General features: G+C 33.1%; 1 protein-coding gene across 1 annotated transcript in view; it reads right to left on the reverse strand.

Moving 5' to 3' along the window:
- The window catches only part of LOC129002759 (putative fatty acyl-CoA reductase CG5065), a 72,521-nt gene that overhangs the window by 33,530 nt on the left and 19,683 nt on the right, over window positions 1–19,308 (reverse strand). Inside the window, exons 2-4 of the mRNA XM_054430798.1 lie at window positions 17,754–17,970; window positions 15,272–15,520; window positions 4,383–4,528 (exon numbers count right to left, since the gene is read on the reverse strand). Of these exons, the coding sequence (XP_054286773.1) occupies window positions 4,383–4,528; window positions 15,272–15,520; window positions 17,754–17,945 (587 nt within the window). The 5' untranslated portion in view covers window positions 17,946–17,970. The remainder of the gene's footprint in view (window positions 1–4,382; window positions 4,529–15,271; window positions 15,521–17,753; window positions 17,971–19,308) is intronic.

Here is a 19,308-nt window from a genome sequence, read left to right on the forward strand (position 1 = left end):
CCATTTTGTTTGGAGGAAGCTAATGTGACAGCATACACGCACTCATTTATACGTCTCACCGTTAAATAAGGTTCATCTAAAATTAATTTCATAAATACAGTTTTTTTTTTGTCCGCATGAGCTTTATTTTAAAAATATGCTTGCTCGAAATATTTTACTATTTACATTAGTGACAACGTTTGGTTGCCATATAGCCTGGTTGAAACTTTTCTAAGCTTCCAGATTTAAAACTATTTCTAAAAATATTTGTATATTTGTTAAGAATACGAAAGCTTGGTTACTGGGCTTTAAAAGCATTGACTCAATTTGTAATATACAGAAATATATTTTCAATTAATTTTATTTTAATTTAGATCACTATATGTTTTATTTTCAATCTTATGAGAGGGCATCCCCTGTCTGTCATTTTAGCTGATAAAACAACTGGCAATAAACAGCACCACTTTCGGTGATGCCAATTCTACCACGCCAAATGGATTAAAGGTGATCGTGGTTTTAAGGTGAGATTTAAAAGGGATTAGTCCCCAAGGCAACAAAGAGCGAACTCTAGATCAAATCAAATCAAATCAAAATCATTTTTTATTTCAGTAAGTAATACATTGTTACAATACTTTGTCAGTATCAATTTTATAGTTATGCAATGGTTATAATAATATACTGACTTAGTAATTAAATATGAAATGCCTCTCACATAGGCTACTGCCCGTGCGTGAGAGATTTCCGCTATCAGGAAATAAATATTAGAAATTGAAAAAAAAATAGATATTTATGAAACATGACATGACAGTTAATTGGTAATAATTTAGTTGAAAGAAAAAGCCAATTCGAGAATAACTACAATAAAAAAAATATATTTAAAAATACTGGTAAAATGTAGATGGTTAAAATGGTTAGATGTCTAAATGTAAACAAGTATAACTTTGAAATGTATTTGATCGTATAATTCCTCGCAGCTGGTTCAAACACATAAAATAAGGTAAGTCAATAATAAAAGAAAATATTCATTGATGTAGGAGATAAGCATAATTCTACAACCATTGCCATATCAACCTTGGCTCTACTGTTATTCTAAATTTTGAACTATGCTTATGAGAGTATTTTTCTAGATATATTTGATGAAAACAGGAATACAATTACAATATAGGCAGGTTTGGAGCTATTGTAATAATTTTTAGTTTATAGTAAAAAGTAGTCAACCTGTGTTTTGATTAGAACTATTCCCGCTTCAATATTACTCTAAGACTCTGCCCTGTAGGCTTTCAAAAAGCTCAGGTGAGAAATGTAAAGGTAAATTTATTGAGCGAAGCTCACTTTCCCTCACTTTGTAACTTCTTTGTAAGAGCATCAGAATGTAATGGATTGACCAATTGATATGAAATTTGGCCAACAGCTAAAGAATACTGAGCACAATGTTTAGGTAGGTAAAAAATGGATACTATCAATAGTGTAAAATAGAACTTAGCTGATACTAGCAATAATCTAATTTAGAACTTGGAATATTAAAGAAGCTAACTCTAGTATATATCTACTTACCAGGAGAAGCACAGAACTATTACTGACGATACTCCCGTCCAACTGATAACCTCTTCACCTGATAACGCTTATTGACGTCATGTATATTATTATCACATGGTTTTATTATAATCTGACGAGTTCAAATTACTTCTTCATTGAGCATAATTTACTACAAAATGACATTCCATTCACATGCACCAAATGTACCATTGAATGTTTAATAAAAATATCCCATTATCTTTTCTGTTGCAACAAACTTATGTGCTCTTTGAAATCAATATTGAGCGAAGCAAGCAAAGCTCTTATACTACTCTTTGTTTTACAAATAACTTCTGAATGGCTAAAGCGATCCGCTCAAAATTTAGCACAGTCATGGTAACCATCTATTGGAAGATATAAATCTGAAATGGTAAAAATTAGAGTGGCTTTTGTTTTAAAATGATTAAATGCTATTTCAGCGTGAGGGGCTGATAATCTGAAGGTGCCAGGTTCAAATCCCACTGGTGACACAGATTTCTTGTCTAAATTGTTTTCATTATCAGCAAGTTTGGTTGGTTTGGTTAGGTTATGACAGTTTAATTGTATAATTAAAACATTATAAAATTAAATTTAAGCCATTTATAGTTTTATTTTACGAACAGAACTATTTTTCGATAAAACCTTCATTAGATTTTTTTTTATCATCAGCAAGTTTGGTTTTGTTTGGTTAGGTTATGACAGTTTAATTTTACAATTTAAAAATTAAAATTGAATTTGAGGCATTTATAATTTTAGTTTATGATCAGAAATATTTTGTCGATTAGTAAACCTTCATTCAAGATTTTTTTATTATCAGCAAGTTTGGTTAGGTATGACAGTTTAATTTTATAATTAAAACATTATAAAATTGAATTTCAGTCATTTATACATTTATTTTATGAACAGATCTATTTTTTCAATTGGTAGACCTTCACCATAGTAAATTAGAAGCCTCCATGTCATTTGACAAAACTAATCCTGAAATACAAATTGCGCTTTCTTCAATGTTTGTACCTAACCTAAAAACGTGTAGTACGGTGTTTGAAAGACTAATGTATGATTTATAACAACTGTAAGAAAATTATAATGTGTAAAGTCACAAAGTCCGTAAAATATAACCATTAACTATTTAATAGACCTTCTATCAATAGTCTGAAATAGAAGTTATCTGATACTATTAGATACTAGCAATAATCTAAGTTAGAACTTGTAATATAAAAGAAGCTAACTCTAGTATGTACTTACCAAGAGAAGCAAAGAACTATTACTGACGATATTACTGACATCCAACTGATAACCTCTCCACCTGATAACGCTGATTGAGGTCATGTATATTATTATCACATAATTTTATTGTAATCAGACGAGTTCAAATTGATAACCTCTCCACCTGATAACACTGATTGAGGTCATGTATATTATTATCACATAATTTTATTGTAATCAGACGAGTTCAAATTACATCTTCATTAAGCATAATTTACTACAAAATGAATAACCAATATTTTTGTTGCCAGAATTAGGCTAATGCACAATTGACTTTATTAGGTACTCCAAATAACCATTCTATATGTCAACAAAATATACCCTTTGGGTACCCCTTAGACTTTGGATCTTGGAATAAGACATTCTATTCACATGTACCGAATGTATCATTGAGTTTTGATACTGCAAGCAGACAATTTGTGATTCAAATGCACCATTGCGTTCGGATACTGCAAGTAGATTTCTCATTCATGTGAAGCGGATATACCATTGACTTGGATACTACAAGTAGATGCACGTGATCCGTGTACGCTTGAAAATAAGTTTGGAACACTTAAAGATATTACGACTACGATCAGTCGGTGCAGCGTTTCCCATTTAATTCATTGTTTATATTTAACTAAAGCTAACTATCACTGACGATACTCTCGTCCAACTGATACTCTCGTCCAACAGAAACACTCGTCCAACTGATACTCTCGTCCAATCGAAACTCTCGTCCAACTGATACTTTCGAACAACTGATACTCTCGTCCAAATAATACTCTCGTCCAACTGATACTCTCGTCCAAATAATACTCTCGTCCAACCGAAACTCTCGTCTAACCAAAACTCTCGTCCAAATAATACTCTCGTCCAACTGATACTCTCGTCCAAATAATACTCTCGTCCAACCGAAACTCTCGTCTAACCAAAACTCTCGTCCAACTAATACTCTCGACCAACTGATACTCTCGTCCAACCAAAACTCTCGTCCAACTGATACTCTCGACCAACTGATACTCTCGACCAACTGATACTCTCGACCAACTGATACTCTCGACCAACTGATACTCTCGACCAACTGATACTCTCTAATAATACTCTCCAACTGATACGCGCTCCACCTGATAACCCTGATTGACCTCATGTATACCATTACGTCAGCCTCGTACTCCCTCGTACTCTCATGATGATCAATCGGCGTTATACATCTACTGCTGATGCTTAAATAACTATGTAAATGCATGTGTGAGCTATGAGGCACTTAGATTTAGGAACTATCCAAGAAAAAGTTGTTAAAGATATATAATAAGCTCAAGAACATCTCGACCTACAGTATTTGAAACTTTATATCTCCACTGAATTTTTTAATAGCAATTGCTTGATCATAACATCTATATGGAAGTTGGCAAGCACAGGTGCACACTTAAACTCTTTGTACTGCGGATGAAAGGGGGTTTGATACAATTCCTTGATAAATCTTCACACGGCCACTAACGAACACTGACACTGCTTATTGGTTACGTCACGGAGAAGACAAACTAATATAGGCCTAGTGTCTTTTTTACTTTATGTATGTTGTTCTATGAGTTCCGTCCTACCTTGCAGTTATCAGCTCCAGAGTAGTGTCGTCCATCCACTGACAGATGCGGATTATATCATGGGGGTTGGCGGGGGAGGGGTAGGTCGTCTCCTCTAAAGTATCATACTCGCAGTGACAAAACGCTGTAGACAGGTGGACGAATGCCTGTAAAATCACATGACACGATTACTGTCGTATTTTAAAACAATAATCCATATAAAATAGAATTTAACACATAAAAAGTATTTTGAAAGAGTTTTTAAAGTTCATAGAAATAAAACAAATGTCTATCTGGGGTTACTGTTTATTCGGCATAGACATATTTTTATTTATGAATAAATTACAAAAACAACGTACACGATCGTCAAAGAAAGTTCAAAGCATTGTGTTTTAAACGATCATGAAATCGGTGTAGAATATACACAATATGTATAATCAATATTTTTTAAATATTTTGCCGTATTTCAAGATAAAACACAGAGACCATACTCCTGATTCCAATACTGAGTTGATATAATTTTACTCGTTGTATTCATTTTATAATTAACCTGTTTGGTACTTATAATGCCTTTCTAAGTCAACTGGACGTTGCCTATTATATTGTTAAATTTAGAATGCATAGCTTCTTGATTAAATACTTTCTTCAAAAACACCCTTACTTTCAAGCAAAAGATTTGTTGCAAAAGAACAAAAACAAAAAAGGAGACTGATGCGAAACACAAACCAACAAATTAAGAAGCCATCAGCAGCACATTTATCTTTAGTATCAGCATTTTCTGAGTAATATATCATTGTCTGAGCTTGTTTGCTTGCTTTAATTAATCACTTCATCATGTTTGATAAAAAAAAAACTTACAGGACAAAGTTAACATGGTATTTAGATGTATATTACAAAGTGTTATTTGTTTTAGAGAAGTGTATTTTTACCATATCAAACATGCATGAATCAGTTTCACAAACAGGTTAGAGAGATAATGATATAATTAAAATTTACATTTCTCTTACAATGAGTTGTAATATTTACATCGAGAATCAAGAGGAGAACCATTATAATTTCGAAAGTAGCATACTCAATAGAAGGTTCTCTTGATTTGGAAATGAAATTATATCTAAAAGGAATTCTAATGTTAAAAACGGTGACATAACGCTGTATTTTTTGCAATTACTATGCAATATAATTAATATTACATTTAATGTACTAACTACAGTTTTCACGTTGTTCCCTTTTGAAACGATGTCTTGTGAAATAAAGAGGCAAAGGAAAGTAAATAATGGAAAATGCTTTCCATTTCAGATTGAAAAAGGTCAAATATGACGAATACACAAAAGGAGTCTTTGAATAAGAAATATCTGAGGGAGAAATGTGTTCAACCGGTGTTTTAGATGTCGGAGTATGTTTACATATACAGACCATACTTAAAAATTTCAAAAATATCATTAGGGATCGGTTTATGGATCTGCAATTATGCATTGGTAATATGTAATAAAACGTATTATAGGACATTTTTGCTTGTATTCCTGTATTATTATTACTAAAATTAATTATGTATTTGTCATTATATACACAAAAACTAATAAAATTTAAACAACATAAATAGTCTAGAAACCGTTCTAAGTTTTATTGAGCTAGAGGTTAACCAATGATAACAATTGGTTTATTATTTATTGTTGTTGATATTATAACTACCCTTCGTTTACAGCTTTGATTATATAGTTTTGAATTTGCATGATGTGTATTCTGTTTAATTGTTTGATTTAACCTTCCTCTTACCTTACCCTTATATTCCATGTTTGTATTTAGTTCTAAATGCCATTTAATTTTACGGCATTGATCAAGACACATGCTTGCTGATATATTTCCGTATGGTTTTGATGTATTCAACACTTATGACCGGACACCCTGTATTTTGTTACAAGTTTTTTTTTGTTAATTACACGTTAAAAATCATGATTGCCACAAAAAAATCAACCTACGATAAATAACCAAATATATACCATGAATAATTTTCGTATAAGCGAAAATAATGACAAAGAATTTTAGATGCACTTTACCCTTTTAGTGTTTTTTAATATTTTTTAAATCTATTGGTTATGTGTTTTGCTATTGCATGGAATGAGGAAATTTCAAAATGATAGTCAGGTGACAATTGAGTAAAGGTAGAAGTTACAACGGTCACTTGACCCAGAATATATACTGATCCATCTTGGTCTTTGGTAAGTCCAAGTTTAATTAAGTGTCCAATGTTAAGTCATTAATGACCGCACAAGTCTGGGACTTACCCACAAAACGCAGACCTCCACCCAACCCAATCAAAATGTAGTACTTTGACGTCGAACAGGTTACACATTTAGGGCTTGTTACAATACGCTATCTGACTTACTTTTGGGATTTATAGAAATTGTAATTTGAAAATATTTTCTATATACATTTTCAGGTAGACATATATGTCACAACGGGTGGCAATTTTTGGCACTTGAACTAAAGTAATTTTAATGCTGTAGAGAATGTAGTATGCAAGAGGTAAAACCTGTAGTGTAATATTTCGTACCTAATTAGTTTGGTTTAAAAAGTAATTTCAGAAATAATCAGAAATAGCGGCTTACTGCTTAGGTGGTTGATATTTAAAATGAGAAAATATGTAAACTCGCAATTTGCATAATTTTGTAACCTACTTGTAAATTATATACGTTCATTGAACCAAATGGTGTATATTTTTAGTTTGATATTGATTTCGAAAGCTTTCACTTTAAATAAAGAACATAGTTTTTGTGGTGGTTTTAAAGTTCTTTGAGCATTATTCTTACAGAGATTCTTTGTAATATATTCATTGCAATATAATGGAACAGTAAATCAGGTGTTATAATGCTATAATAGATGATAGGCTGCTCACTAACGTGCAATACAATGTAAATGAATCACTATTTGTTTTCAAACTATTTAAGGTAGAACACGAAGAACACTTCACAAATTGTTAAACGTATTACTATATTCTAATCCATATATTTAATACGCTACATGAAACTTTGTGAACAATAAGGCTTTTCACATTTTACATACCGAAATCTTCGTCTGGGTGTGTAGATGTGCAAACTGGCTTTAGATTTTCGAAATATATCTTTTTAAGGGCGTGGGCTGCCCTCAAAGTTCCTTCCATAAGGATAACATTGTGATTGATTTGAATGTTATTATGAAACAGATGTCAATACATTAGATGAACAAAAATTAAATCCCAGCTGTTTTGTTTGGTTTTGAAATGTAGACAGTTTGCATGTTTTGAAAAATATTAGAAAGCCGACAACGGAATGTTACCTATAGAACACGACGGGAGAAAAGATTTACATTATATTTTCGTTTAAACATGCCAAGGACCCGACGACAAAGAAATATTGCTGGTCGGACACGGCGAGTCAACATACGGCAAGCTATGAAAAACGTAAGGAGACCAGACGAGGAGCTGGAACAGTTAGTCGCAACGTACAAAATTACACTGACAAATACAAGAATTCAGCAGCATTCACTTGGCGAGATGGCATTAAAATGTCAGAAATGTGGTGCGCTACATTTTAAAGAAGGACGAGGTGAAGGATTTTCATCCTGCTGCCATAAAGGAAAAGTGAATTTACCACCATATCCAGAAATCTGTTATATTCAGAGCCTTAATGGAGCAAATCACTTGAAACTACAAAGATAACATTAGATCGTTATCTAAATGCGCTCGCAATGGTCAGCACTCGAGCTAAAATTGAAGAACACAACGGTGAAGGGCCTTTCATGTATAAGGTGCACGACACAATTTAACAATCAATTGGCACCTTACAACCGTCAGAAGGGGAGCATCCCACATATGCCCAAATTTATATCTATGGACGTCGAAACCACTGTTAAAGGAAGAATGCTAAACAAAGCTAATAATGGCTCTTGCAGCACTGAACTCATGCACATTTTGACTCATCATTTGGTTGATATTAATCCATACGCGCAAGTTTTCAGCATGATTAGCTCCGTTCTGCAAAATATTCCTATATTGAACAGAAAAAAGAACTTAGAATAATTCATATAGTCAACGATCGAGCCCAAGACCAACGTCGATACAACGACGCAACTTCTAACGACGTTGCTATAATATCCTAATTTTTTTTTCGTGTGAATTCGCACGGGTTCACCTAGTTGTTTATTATAGCACTTAACGGTGTTATTTGTTTTTGGATGATGTAAAGCATTATTAGTCGATTAGAAAAAAGTGAAGAAACCTGATGCACAATTTTAGTTAGAATTTATATCTGTGGACATATTTGAACACTTTTATGACTAAGCACTTTTATTGTTAAGTTTTGTTAAGCTTGCACAGAATTACTAAGCTTTAGCTGTTGCTCATTGTGATGAGGATTTTATAAAAAGTAAAGGCTAATTAAACAGTTCCATATACTAATAAAGTTTGAACTGCGGCATTTGTCCCAATCGAGTCCAAACTAGATATGGTATGGCAGGCCAATTAATTAACTAAACCGTTGAATAAGATTTCTATCAGGTTTCGATATTGAGAGAGCATACTATTCTGCACATCCTACTAATTGAACTTACTTATAACCATTCAACTTTATCAACTATATAACATTTAAACGACCCCACTATATATTATTTATTATATTATATTATTTATGTTCAATTTCTTTGGATACAAATGTAAATAAAACATAGGGACACATTACGTTTTGTTTATAATGCTGCTTTCTTAAATTAGTTAATTTTAAATAAGACGTATAGTTTTAATAGAAAAACGTTAAATACTAGGCTTAAAAAATCAAGTATATAAGTTTTATGGTAAACATTTCGGGTGAGCGTTTACTTTTAATTTGTTATAATAGTTTATTCATAAGTGACTCTTAGCCAAACAAACCCAGTTTCTAGATTTATAAATGTAAAATCTACGTGAGATTAGGTTGATCATCAGAAGAGGAGCTTTGAAAACCCATTTTACCCACCGGAAGTTGTTAGGTGTAGAACCGGAAATGAAACTTTTACACTTTGAGCTAACGTTTGTTGCTATAAAAATGGAGAGCTTCCCTATGGGCATCGGAAGATTGTCCCATTGCAGATTGTAGGCTATATACGTGTTCATAGTAAAAATATGGAATCATTATTAAATATTTTGTTTTAAATATTAACCACTGTCTTAATATTTAAGTTCAGTGTCTGAATTGTGTAAATGAATGCGCACTTTATATCTGTTTTTAATGTAGATGTTTGTAAAATAAATTCAATTTAAAATTGCATCGAAATTGAACGTTTAATCACACATTAAAATAATCTGATCGGTACAGATCAACATTTAGAACTATCGGTGTACAAAGATATACATCAAACATAAACAATTGATCTTACCCATTGAATAAAACTGGAGGTAACGTTATACAAATGAGGTACATGTTTTAAAAGTATATGTTTTAGTTTCAACCCAAAACTTACATAAGTCCATCTCCAGTGATGAAATTTAGGGCAAAGGAACTTATCCAATTTGATTTCCAAGATAATATAAGTAGATACATCATGCGCTGTTTTTTGCCTGTAACTCAAGGTTCTGTACACTATTAAGGACTGGAGGGTTATTTTATAACTGTTTTCTACAGAAACTTCAAAGAAAAACAACCCATTACAATTATTTTCAAGGTTTAGCAAATTTGATCAACTATGCTGGAGATTCTTGGATAAAAAATTTTTATCTTACAGCAAGTGAGTGTTAATACTACAAACGTAATAGATATTTCTGGCCCCCTTATTTAGGGAGAAGAAATCCAGCACTTATCTTAGTAATACATTGAAGTACAATTCTAGTATTTTATCTTCCAATTTTCCATAGATTAGTAGACAGAGATATTTTCTTTCAATAACCAAAATAATGAATTTACTTACCTGGTCTATCTACAAGTTGTGGAAGCTGTTCACTTGTTATATACTTATAAAAGACAAACTTTGATTAATGCAAAATAAGGTCCGTGTTCTTGAATGAAGATTGGGTTTTAATGAACGAGTATTTTATATAAACTAAGAATCAATTTAAACTTAGTCTCTTAAGGCATGAGACACTTAACACTTTTTCCACTGATCAAGAAAATTCAAAAACTAGCTGAATTTGAATAAGTATAGACTTCTATTCCATTTCATGAACAAATTAAGTAATACTGGCTAATTATAAACAAATGGTATACATTAAACTATGTATTTGGTTAACTCGGTAATACGAGTAATTGACCAATAACGATAGATATAGCTTAATACATTTTTGTATGTGTCTTAAAAATTTTTTAAAATATCATTATTTTTATTTTTCCAATAAAACTTGTAAATTAAAAATAGAAAATAGAAAATGACCACTTTTTTTACAAAATTACTTTCCATAAATCATAATCTTGTATAACGTAAAATGTAATAAGGTATTTACACATTTAATACTTAAATGTTGCGTGGTTGTACAAATAGCAATAAAAATGTTATATTGTTTTATGTTATAAATGTTATATAACTCATTAACATTACATTTTAAAATGTTATATATTTAATTTCTAATTCCAACTGTGATATGTTAATGTGTCTATAAGTTGAAAATTACGAAGGATAATTATTTTAGTTTTAAGGTAACATAGACTTTTTCAATCCGTCGGGTGTCGTAGTTTTCTCTAGCTTGGATTGTACAGACTGATAATAAGAGCGTAGTAACAGGGGTTTTCATTTTTTTTTATCGTGTTGTATATTATTTTGTGGTCGTAATATGCATTATGTATGTGTTTTCTTTGGGAATTAAAAAAACTTACTTGGTTGAAGCTATAAAATTTCAACATCGGCCAAACGTACAGTTACACTATATTAAATTTTTTTATATGTCTATGGCTTTTATTAGAGAAATTATGTAATCGTTTACAGCGAAGAAAACCCATGGATAATATAAAATTAAATTTTTATATGGTAATAGTATAATTTTTTGTATGGATTCTCTTTCAAAAGAGATGCATTATATGGCCGTCATTTAATAATGTGTAATGATTCTTTAACAAAGTAATAACTTGCTCTGTTACGAGTTCACACCATGAGCTCGTTGGTTTATGACCCTCTAGATTATGATACACAGTTTCAGTATTACACTGTGCTTGATATAAGTTTTAAATCTTTCACAAACTACTTTTAGTCCAGGAGCTGAGGGGGTTTGAGCATGCATGAAAGTAGTACGCAATGTTATTGCTGATTATTGTAATATGGACTGTGGTGATCAAAATTACGTATGTCGCCTATTTCAAAAGTGGTCGATAAGGTGGGGGGAGGGGGCATACATGGCGGTTTGCGCTATGCGTTAAAACGCTGATAGTTCGAAAACGGTAAAAGATAGAACATCGGTTAAAACGTCGTTGGAATTCTAAAAATGTGGACAACAATAATGGTTATTGGGTCCGAGGTCGTATCTCTATAAACAAACAAGTTATTGTATAAAATATGTAAAAATGGACTTTTCGTGTAGTTTTTTAACCGAAAGTAGAATTAATTTGTGAGTGTCGCAAAGAAGTAATATCAAATATCTTTGCTAATAGTTGTAATATGGACTGTGGTGATAAAAAATACGCATGTCGCCTACTTTTCAGGTGGTCGAGAACTTGTGGGGAGGGGGGCAAAGATGGCGGAACGCGCTATGCATCGAGACGACTGTAGCTCGAGAACGGTACGAGATAGGACATCGGTTAAAACGTAGTTTTAATCCAAAAAATATTACCAATAGAAAAGGTCATTGGGTAAAAAGTTGTATCTTAACTAATAAAAAAGTTATAACAATTATAAGTTTAACAAAATCTACATCGTACAGCTATTTTTTTCGAAAATCGTATGGATTGTTGATAAATAATAGTGTAATTCCTTAATTACTCGGCTATATATTAACTAGATGCATTTTCTTATAAGAAAAAAATATATTATTACGAATACATTTGGTTTAAAATGTAAAACACGGCCTCCAAACGCCTTGGGGTTCGTCCGATAGGTTGCGTCATAATTGCTGCGCAGTGCTGCTGATATCGGCGCAACTGTTAATAAGAACTGAATAACTGGCATAACTGAATAAGAATCTGTTACATAATCATATTATAATAACCTACAACTTTATAATAATTAAAATTGGATTTGTAGTGGTAGTCTGTATTATGCATTTGATTGCGGCGAAACCCCAAGTATTATATGTAGTTTGGAGGCCTTGTTTTACATTTTAAACCAAATGTATTCGTAATAATATATTTTTTTCTTATAAGAAAATGCATCTAGTTAATATATAGCCGAGTAATTAAGGAATTACACTATTATTTATCAACAATCCATACGATTTTCGAAAAAAATAGCTGTACGATGTAGATTTTGTTAAACTTATAATTGTTATAACTTTTTTATTAGTTAAGATACAACTTTTTACCCAATGACCTTTTCTATTGGTAATATTTTTTGGATTAAAACTACGTTTTAACCGATGTCCTATCTCGTACCGTTCTCGAGCTACAGTCGTCTCGATGCATAGCGCGTTCCGCCATCTTTGCCCCCCTCCCCACAAGTTCTCGACCACCTGAAAAGTAGGCGACATGCGTATCTTTTATCACCACAGTCCATATTACAACTATCAGCAAAGATATTTGATATTACTTCTTTGCGACACTCACAAATTAATTCTACTTTCGGTTAAAAAACTACACGAAAAGTCCATTTTTACATATTTTATACAATAACTTGTTTGTTTATAGAGATACGACCTCGGACCCAATAACCATTATTGTTGTCCACATTTTTAAAATTCCAACGACGTTTTAACCGATGTTCTATCTTTTACCGTTTACGAACTATCAGCGTTTTAACGCATAGCGCAAACCGCCATGTTTGCCCCCCCCCCCCACCTTATCGACCACTTTTGAAATAGGCGACATACGTAATTTTGATCACCACAGTCCATATTACAATAATCAGCAATAACATTGCGTACTACTTTCATGCATGCTCAAACCCCCTCAGCTCCTGGACTATTTATACGTCCTTACTTTAATTATTCACGAAAATGTTAATTGTAATTAACAAATATCATATTTAAAAATAAACAACTAAAACATTTTGCTGATGAGGCATTTTGTTGTTAAAATAGCTTTATCGAATTTATTTGCAGGTTATTAGTTTTAAACAAATTTGTAAGTCTAGTTTGCTACACTGTATAATTTGGGATTTTCCTTGGGCAAAATATAAATCCGGTAAAAATTGTAAAACGTTATTTAATTATCAAGTGTTATCATTTGATTAAACTAACAAATGCACTCTGTATGCAAAACCAAAATTATGTATTTCGGTGAGAATTTTATACCTTCTTAGAAAATTACCTACAACATATTGAGAAAGCCCTGAATATTGTTGGGTTTTCTACTTCAATCGTAAAATATTTTTTTATTGCATCAATGGTTTTCTATGTAAACAGAGATTATAATATTAATTGTTTTGGTATGTAAATATTTTTTGGTTATTTCAAGAAAAGTTATTCCTGTACTATTACTGTGTACTAACTTTTGTTCTGTTTTAGTATGAATACAAAGTGGAAGGTTGGTGTACATAACAAAACCTAAAAATTAAGGCATCGCATTATTCGGTAGCATAAATCCACTTCTCTTTCATGTTCTAAAACTGGAAAAAGTTTTGACTAGGCAGTGGAACTAACACTTGATACTGTAGTAATGTATTTATAGCCAAATATGGCATTGAAATCTCATTATTAAGTAGTTCTATGAATCTATAGATTGTGGGCAGAGTCAATGATTGCCTTTTGATGTCTCCCCCTGGTGGATTTTTCAGTTGATTGGAGTGAGCTAAGTGATTCAATAGGTGACTTCCTTCGATTCAGCTATATTAAGGCGGATTTCTATATCGGTTTATTTCATATTTTATTTTAAGATAAGAGAGTTGTCAGCTTAAATTATCTTTGTTGCTTGTCCGAAGAGACCACAATATACTCAACCATCCGAGCGTCAACCATCTGACCTAACCTAGCCGACCTTACGTTCATTTTATGACCAAATGACCGCATGAGCGTAAAGGTAAAATATAAAATCCCTCATTATAAAGGTATTGATTATCATTAAATCAATAAGGACTCTCCGTTACTAAACGCGTTGGAGGACTTCCATTGATTAGTTTTCTATTACAACCACCATTTCCCCAGGTTTATATTTTTAACATGTATATTAAAATAAGTTTCAAAAGGAAAAGTACCTCAACTGTAACTGCAAAAAATACTCATCCACTAAGCCAAAGTTCAACATTTACGCTGCAACTTAAACGTTAGGGTTACCAGACACCTCTGCTGGTTTAGGATTATAAGAAACATGTTTTTCAGTGCGCTCAAACAATCAGACAGTATGACCATTAGAATGTGTCTAAAGCCATTGGCACTCAAGATATTTCGAATACAGGAAAAAAGAAGATGTCTTGATGTACTCGATACGGTTTAGAGTTAATACAGCACGGAAATACATCGCATTTTTTTAGTATTCAGTATTTCACAAGACGGTTCCTATATGACGAGAGGTGCAAATTTGAACCCAGTGATTGTCAGCTGTAATTACAGTAACTCATAATCAATGGCTCTCTCAGGTGGCTTGCTAAGTAAAAAAATGGGCAAGCTAGACCTCTAGAGTTTATTCGATGCAGCTTTCAAAAGAGATCTCAGTTTTTAATTTTAGGTTTTATAATGACAAACCAACGGAAGTACTTTAAGGTTTTATCAGCTTAAACCTTGTTTTAGGCTGGCTGAACAAGCCAACAGATAATTAAAATTAGAGATTAACATAAAGGAATCGTTCCGACAATTCGTCCAAATAACTACTTAAATTAATTTGAACTTTAGTTACCTGTAGGTTACTCATCTGCTCGGCCAGTTCGAGCACCCTCAGTGTTCCCAGGGTGTTACTCTCTATGGCTGCCTTGAGTCCCCACTCCAGCCTCAGGGACGCCGCCCCGTTGAACACCACGGTGACTTCCCGCAGCAGTTGAGTCTTCAGGTCAGGGCGAAGACCTAGGTCCACCGCCGTCAGGTCTCCCTCCACCGCCACCAGCTTGCGGAGGACCGCCGGGTTCTCCTTGCGAAGACGGTCGAATAGCTAGAGTGTAACAATTGTGTAATATTATTCAGTAAATATATTGTATGGACATTAAATCTGCTCTTGGTCTCGACAGCAATATATCTTTAGGACAAACTACTATTCAAATCTTGAGTTTAATTGTAGTTTGTGTCGAAGAAGGAGGATTAGTGCTATGCAGCCCAAAACGTGAGCGAATACCTTCGACGACAGAATCATCTCCAGAGGATCCAGATTTCACAACCTACTCTGACCGTAGAAGTTTTCAATACAAATTATCTGGTGTTTTTTATACCTGTTAAAATAATGCTATTTGATATTAAGGAATATAATTATAGTACAGTAATTTACAAAAACGGGCAAAGCACGATGTTGAATGGTGGAAAAAATCTGTGCTCAACAAGGTTGGGGCAATGTGGGAATTTAGTGAACAAATATTGGCACATCGTTATTGTGTGAGCTTTGTGAAACTTGTCAACCGCATGACGAATTGCCAACATGGCAGAGCTAAATTTACCCTCGACTCAGAGGGCTGATAAAACACAGTTAATGTTTTACTTCGGCATTTACCAGTGTATATTTCGCTTGTATTAACACTAACTAGGCTGCGTGTTATCTGAGAAATCACGCAAGAATCTTGGCGTTTACTGTTCCATAATTCATTTTTCTATTTTTTAAATAATTAATTAAAAATGGCATGTTTTCGTTTCTAGCACAGAGAAGTAAGATATTATCTTATTTATCTGTGGTTCTAGAAAGTTTTGTATTTGTTCTCCGCTGGTACACAGTCCTTTTTTGATTTTTTTAGTGCTCTTTAGTGTTTGATGTCAGTTCAGTTCGAATTTAAGGCTAGAATTTATTGTTACTAAATATTTTGTATTTGATATCTTTAAAACATCGAGATGTTTCTAACTCACTAGATAGATTCTTTACTCATAGTCTACATTTACGGATTGAATTCCAGTTACCGTTTTGTAGCATTTTAGCAATTTGCAAACTTGAACCCACTGTCCTCTATCTTTAGGATTATAATTAACTATCAGGTCTACAAAACAAGCTGATCTTAACCAATATCAAAGCTACCATTCGTTGAACCTAGTGTCAAGGACTGTGATAAATCCAATAACAATTTATTTAGCTAAGAAAACTTGTATTTAATATGTTGTAAATATACATAATACCATTAATACCTGTGCGTTACTGTACGTGCGTACCTATACGTTTAATTTGCATATCTGTCTAGCAGTGCATACAAAAATCTCTAAAATAAATTGTTTTTTTTTTTACAGATGTAGGCATATGGTCCTTCAAATGTTTTACATAAAATTACAATAATTGTATTAAAAAAGGGTGCTCGCATTGTAATTGTTACAAGACGTGATAACAACTATCTATACAGTATATTAGATGGGCTAAGTTTAACGTTTAACCTACAGAAGTAAGAGTCCCCTGATACCTTTCAAGTTTGTTTGCTCTCACCGGAACTGGAGGCGTCAGACGACATTAAGATAGCGACTTGCTTCTTCAACAGTCTTTAAGATCAAGATACTATTTTGTTGGATTCGCTATAGAATATTTAATGAAATCTGTAAGACGTGATCCCGTCAGCACTTAGAAAAATAATTCTTAAATATAACTATAATATTTTTATTTATGCAAGAGCTATGAGTACATGTCCGAATAATACAAATAAAGTAATTGAATGCGGTATCTTTGATCCATAACTATGAGAATAGAAAATACTTTGATTACCATGGTCAGATTTGGACTGATTTATATTTTATAAATAATGTGTAACTTTTTGTAATACGCTTCTTTAAGTAAAATTGATTGTCCGTTTGACTGTGTAGACGCATGGCTACAGTTAAAACAAACTATCAGACAATTCACGATATACCTAGTAAGATGAGTGTAGTCATACACTTTACACCTTTACAGCATTGTTATTTAACAGATGAGGTTTGCTTGCAGGTCAGATGTTTGGATTGCAGTTATTTCTATGCAACATCTTCATTTGATATAGCAAATCAATAGCAATGTCTCGATACAAAAACTACTAATTTATAAAAAATGTTAAAAATGATTACAATTTTCTTTTATTTGGAACAGGCTAAAATGTTGACAAATTTTACTGTTGTTATGATGATTCTAGTCTCTATTTATTAGCCTATAGTCCTTAGTCCGTTTAGTGTATGCTTTGACATCGGAAATGCGTGTTACATTCGCTGATATATAAATATAAACTCTTACTCACAGGAAGCTTAGTTATTTCTGATACTCTTGTAGTTGGTGAAAAGCCCCTCTTGGCACGACACAATATGTAGATGCGCTTGATGTCTGGACAAGCTCTGAGCAGCTTCTCCAGGAGAACTTTGCCCATAAATCCAGTGCCACCAGTCACCAGCACCGTCTGGTCAGCATACCACTCCAGTATACCTTCCGTCATCCTGCTGTGGGGATCAGGAGATCAGCTGTAGGCAGAGACGATGTTATCAGGAGACACGCAAAAATATGTAATGTAGGCAAAAATACGACATGTAGTACCAGGAGAACATCTGTAGGTGGAAAACAAATTATATTAGGAGATCAGACACACATAGTACCAGGAATACACCTGTAGACAAAAAACAATGATATCTGGAGACTAGAAACATATACATGTAGTATTAAAATTTCCTGAATCGTTTCCCAAACCAGGAGGCAAATGTTTGCAAGCCCTACTTAAAAGAACTGTACACCTCACCTTTTGGTTGTTTAAACGTAAAATATTAAAGGCCTAATTTCTAATGATTGCAATGCAATGGAATTCATTTTTTGAAGTGATAAAGACATTGATTATAAGCAAGTTAAATTGTATTTGTTATACGCAAGAAACAGCAAAGAAGTAAGCAGTAACGCGGAGTTGACGAACAGTGTAGTATCTTTCTTTAGTCAATGTGGTAGAATTCTGCGTGGTAAAACAATCACAAAGTGCAAATGGATGCACCACAAGTGGAAATGCAAATGCCTAAAACAAGCCGTGTCATCTGGACTCACGGAGGGACGAGTGACCGAATATTGAATAATCGAGACTCTACTGTAATTGAGAATGACGGAATCTAGAGGAATCTCCTTGGAGTCGCTCGCGAGAACGAGGGGAATGTCAACAAAGTATGGAATGCTCTGATTGCTTGAGGCCACTTTTTGTCGCAACTTTTTACTTGGCAAGTTTCACTTTGCGCAAGCTCGACCGGTATTGGGCAAGACCAAAACTGGAATCGTTACGCTTGTGTCAACCACGTGATCGTCCAAATATGTCATGTCACACATCTGTATGTAAATTTTGACAGGACAAGTGAAAACTAATTGTGAATTTCAGACTCCTTCTATAAATTTACTTTAGCTTTTTCTATGTAAGTTTCTTAGACAATTCGGTAGTTTGGGTAATATTCTGTTTAGAAATTACTGACCACGAACATTATATCATATAGACTTCTCATATCATTGTAAATTTTGAAGCTCGTTTTCGTGTCTTGTTTAGGTCCGGTGACACTGATAGCTAGTGTCGACGAGATTTTGTTTATATTATTATAGGGCTAATTTCTTGATATGTGCTTTACTGTTTGGTTATATAACTAAGGGGCAAATTACTGTTTATGATTAGATCGTTTTATTTGGCTAAACGAGGGTTGAAATTACTAAAATATCAAGAAACAAATTGTAAACAAAACATGACCACTACAGTGCAGATGACGAAACTAACAATAAAATTGTCTTCAGCTGATCTATAAGGACGAGAAATCGACTAAGGGAGTATGCTTTATCTATAA

This window comes from Macrosteles quadrilineatus, unplaced genomic scaffold (genome assembly GCF_028750875.1).
Source record: "Macrosteles quadrilineatus isolate MER2022 unplaced genomic scaffold, UCM_ALF_1.0 Scaffold_9__3_contigs__length_116548681, whole genome shotgun sequence".
Lineage (NCBI taxonomy): Eukaryota > Metazoa > Arthropoda > Insecta > Hemiptera > Cicadellidae > Macrosteles > Macrosteles quadrilineatus.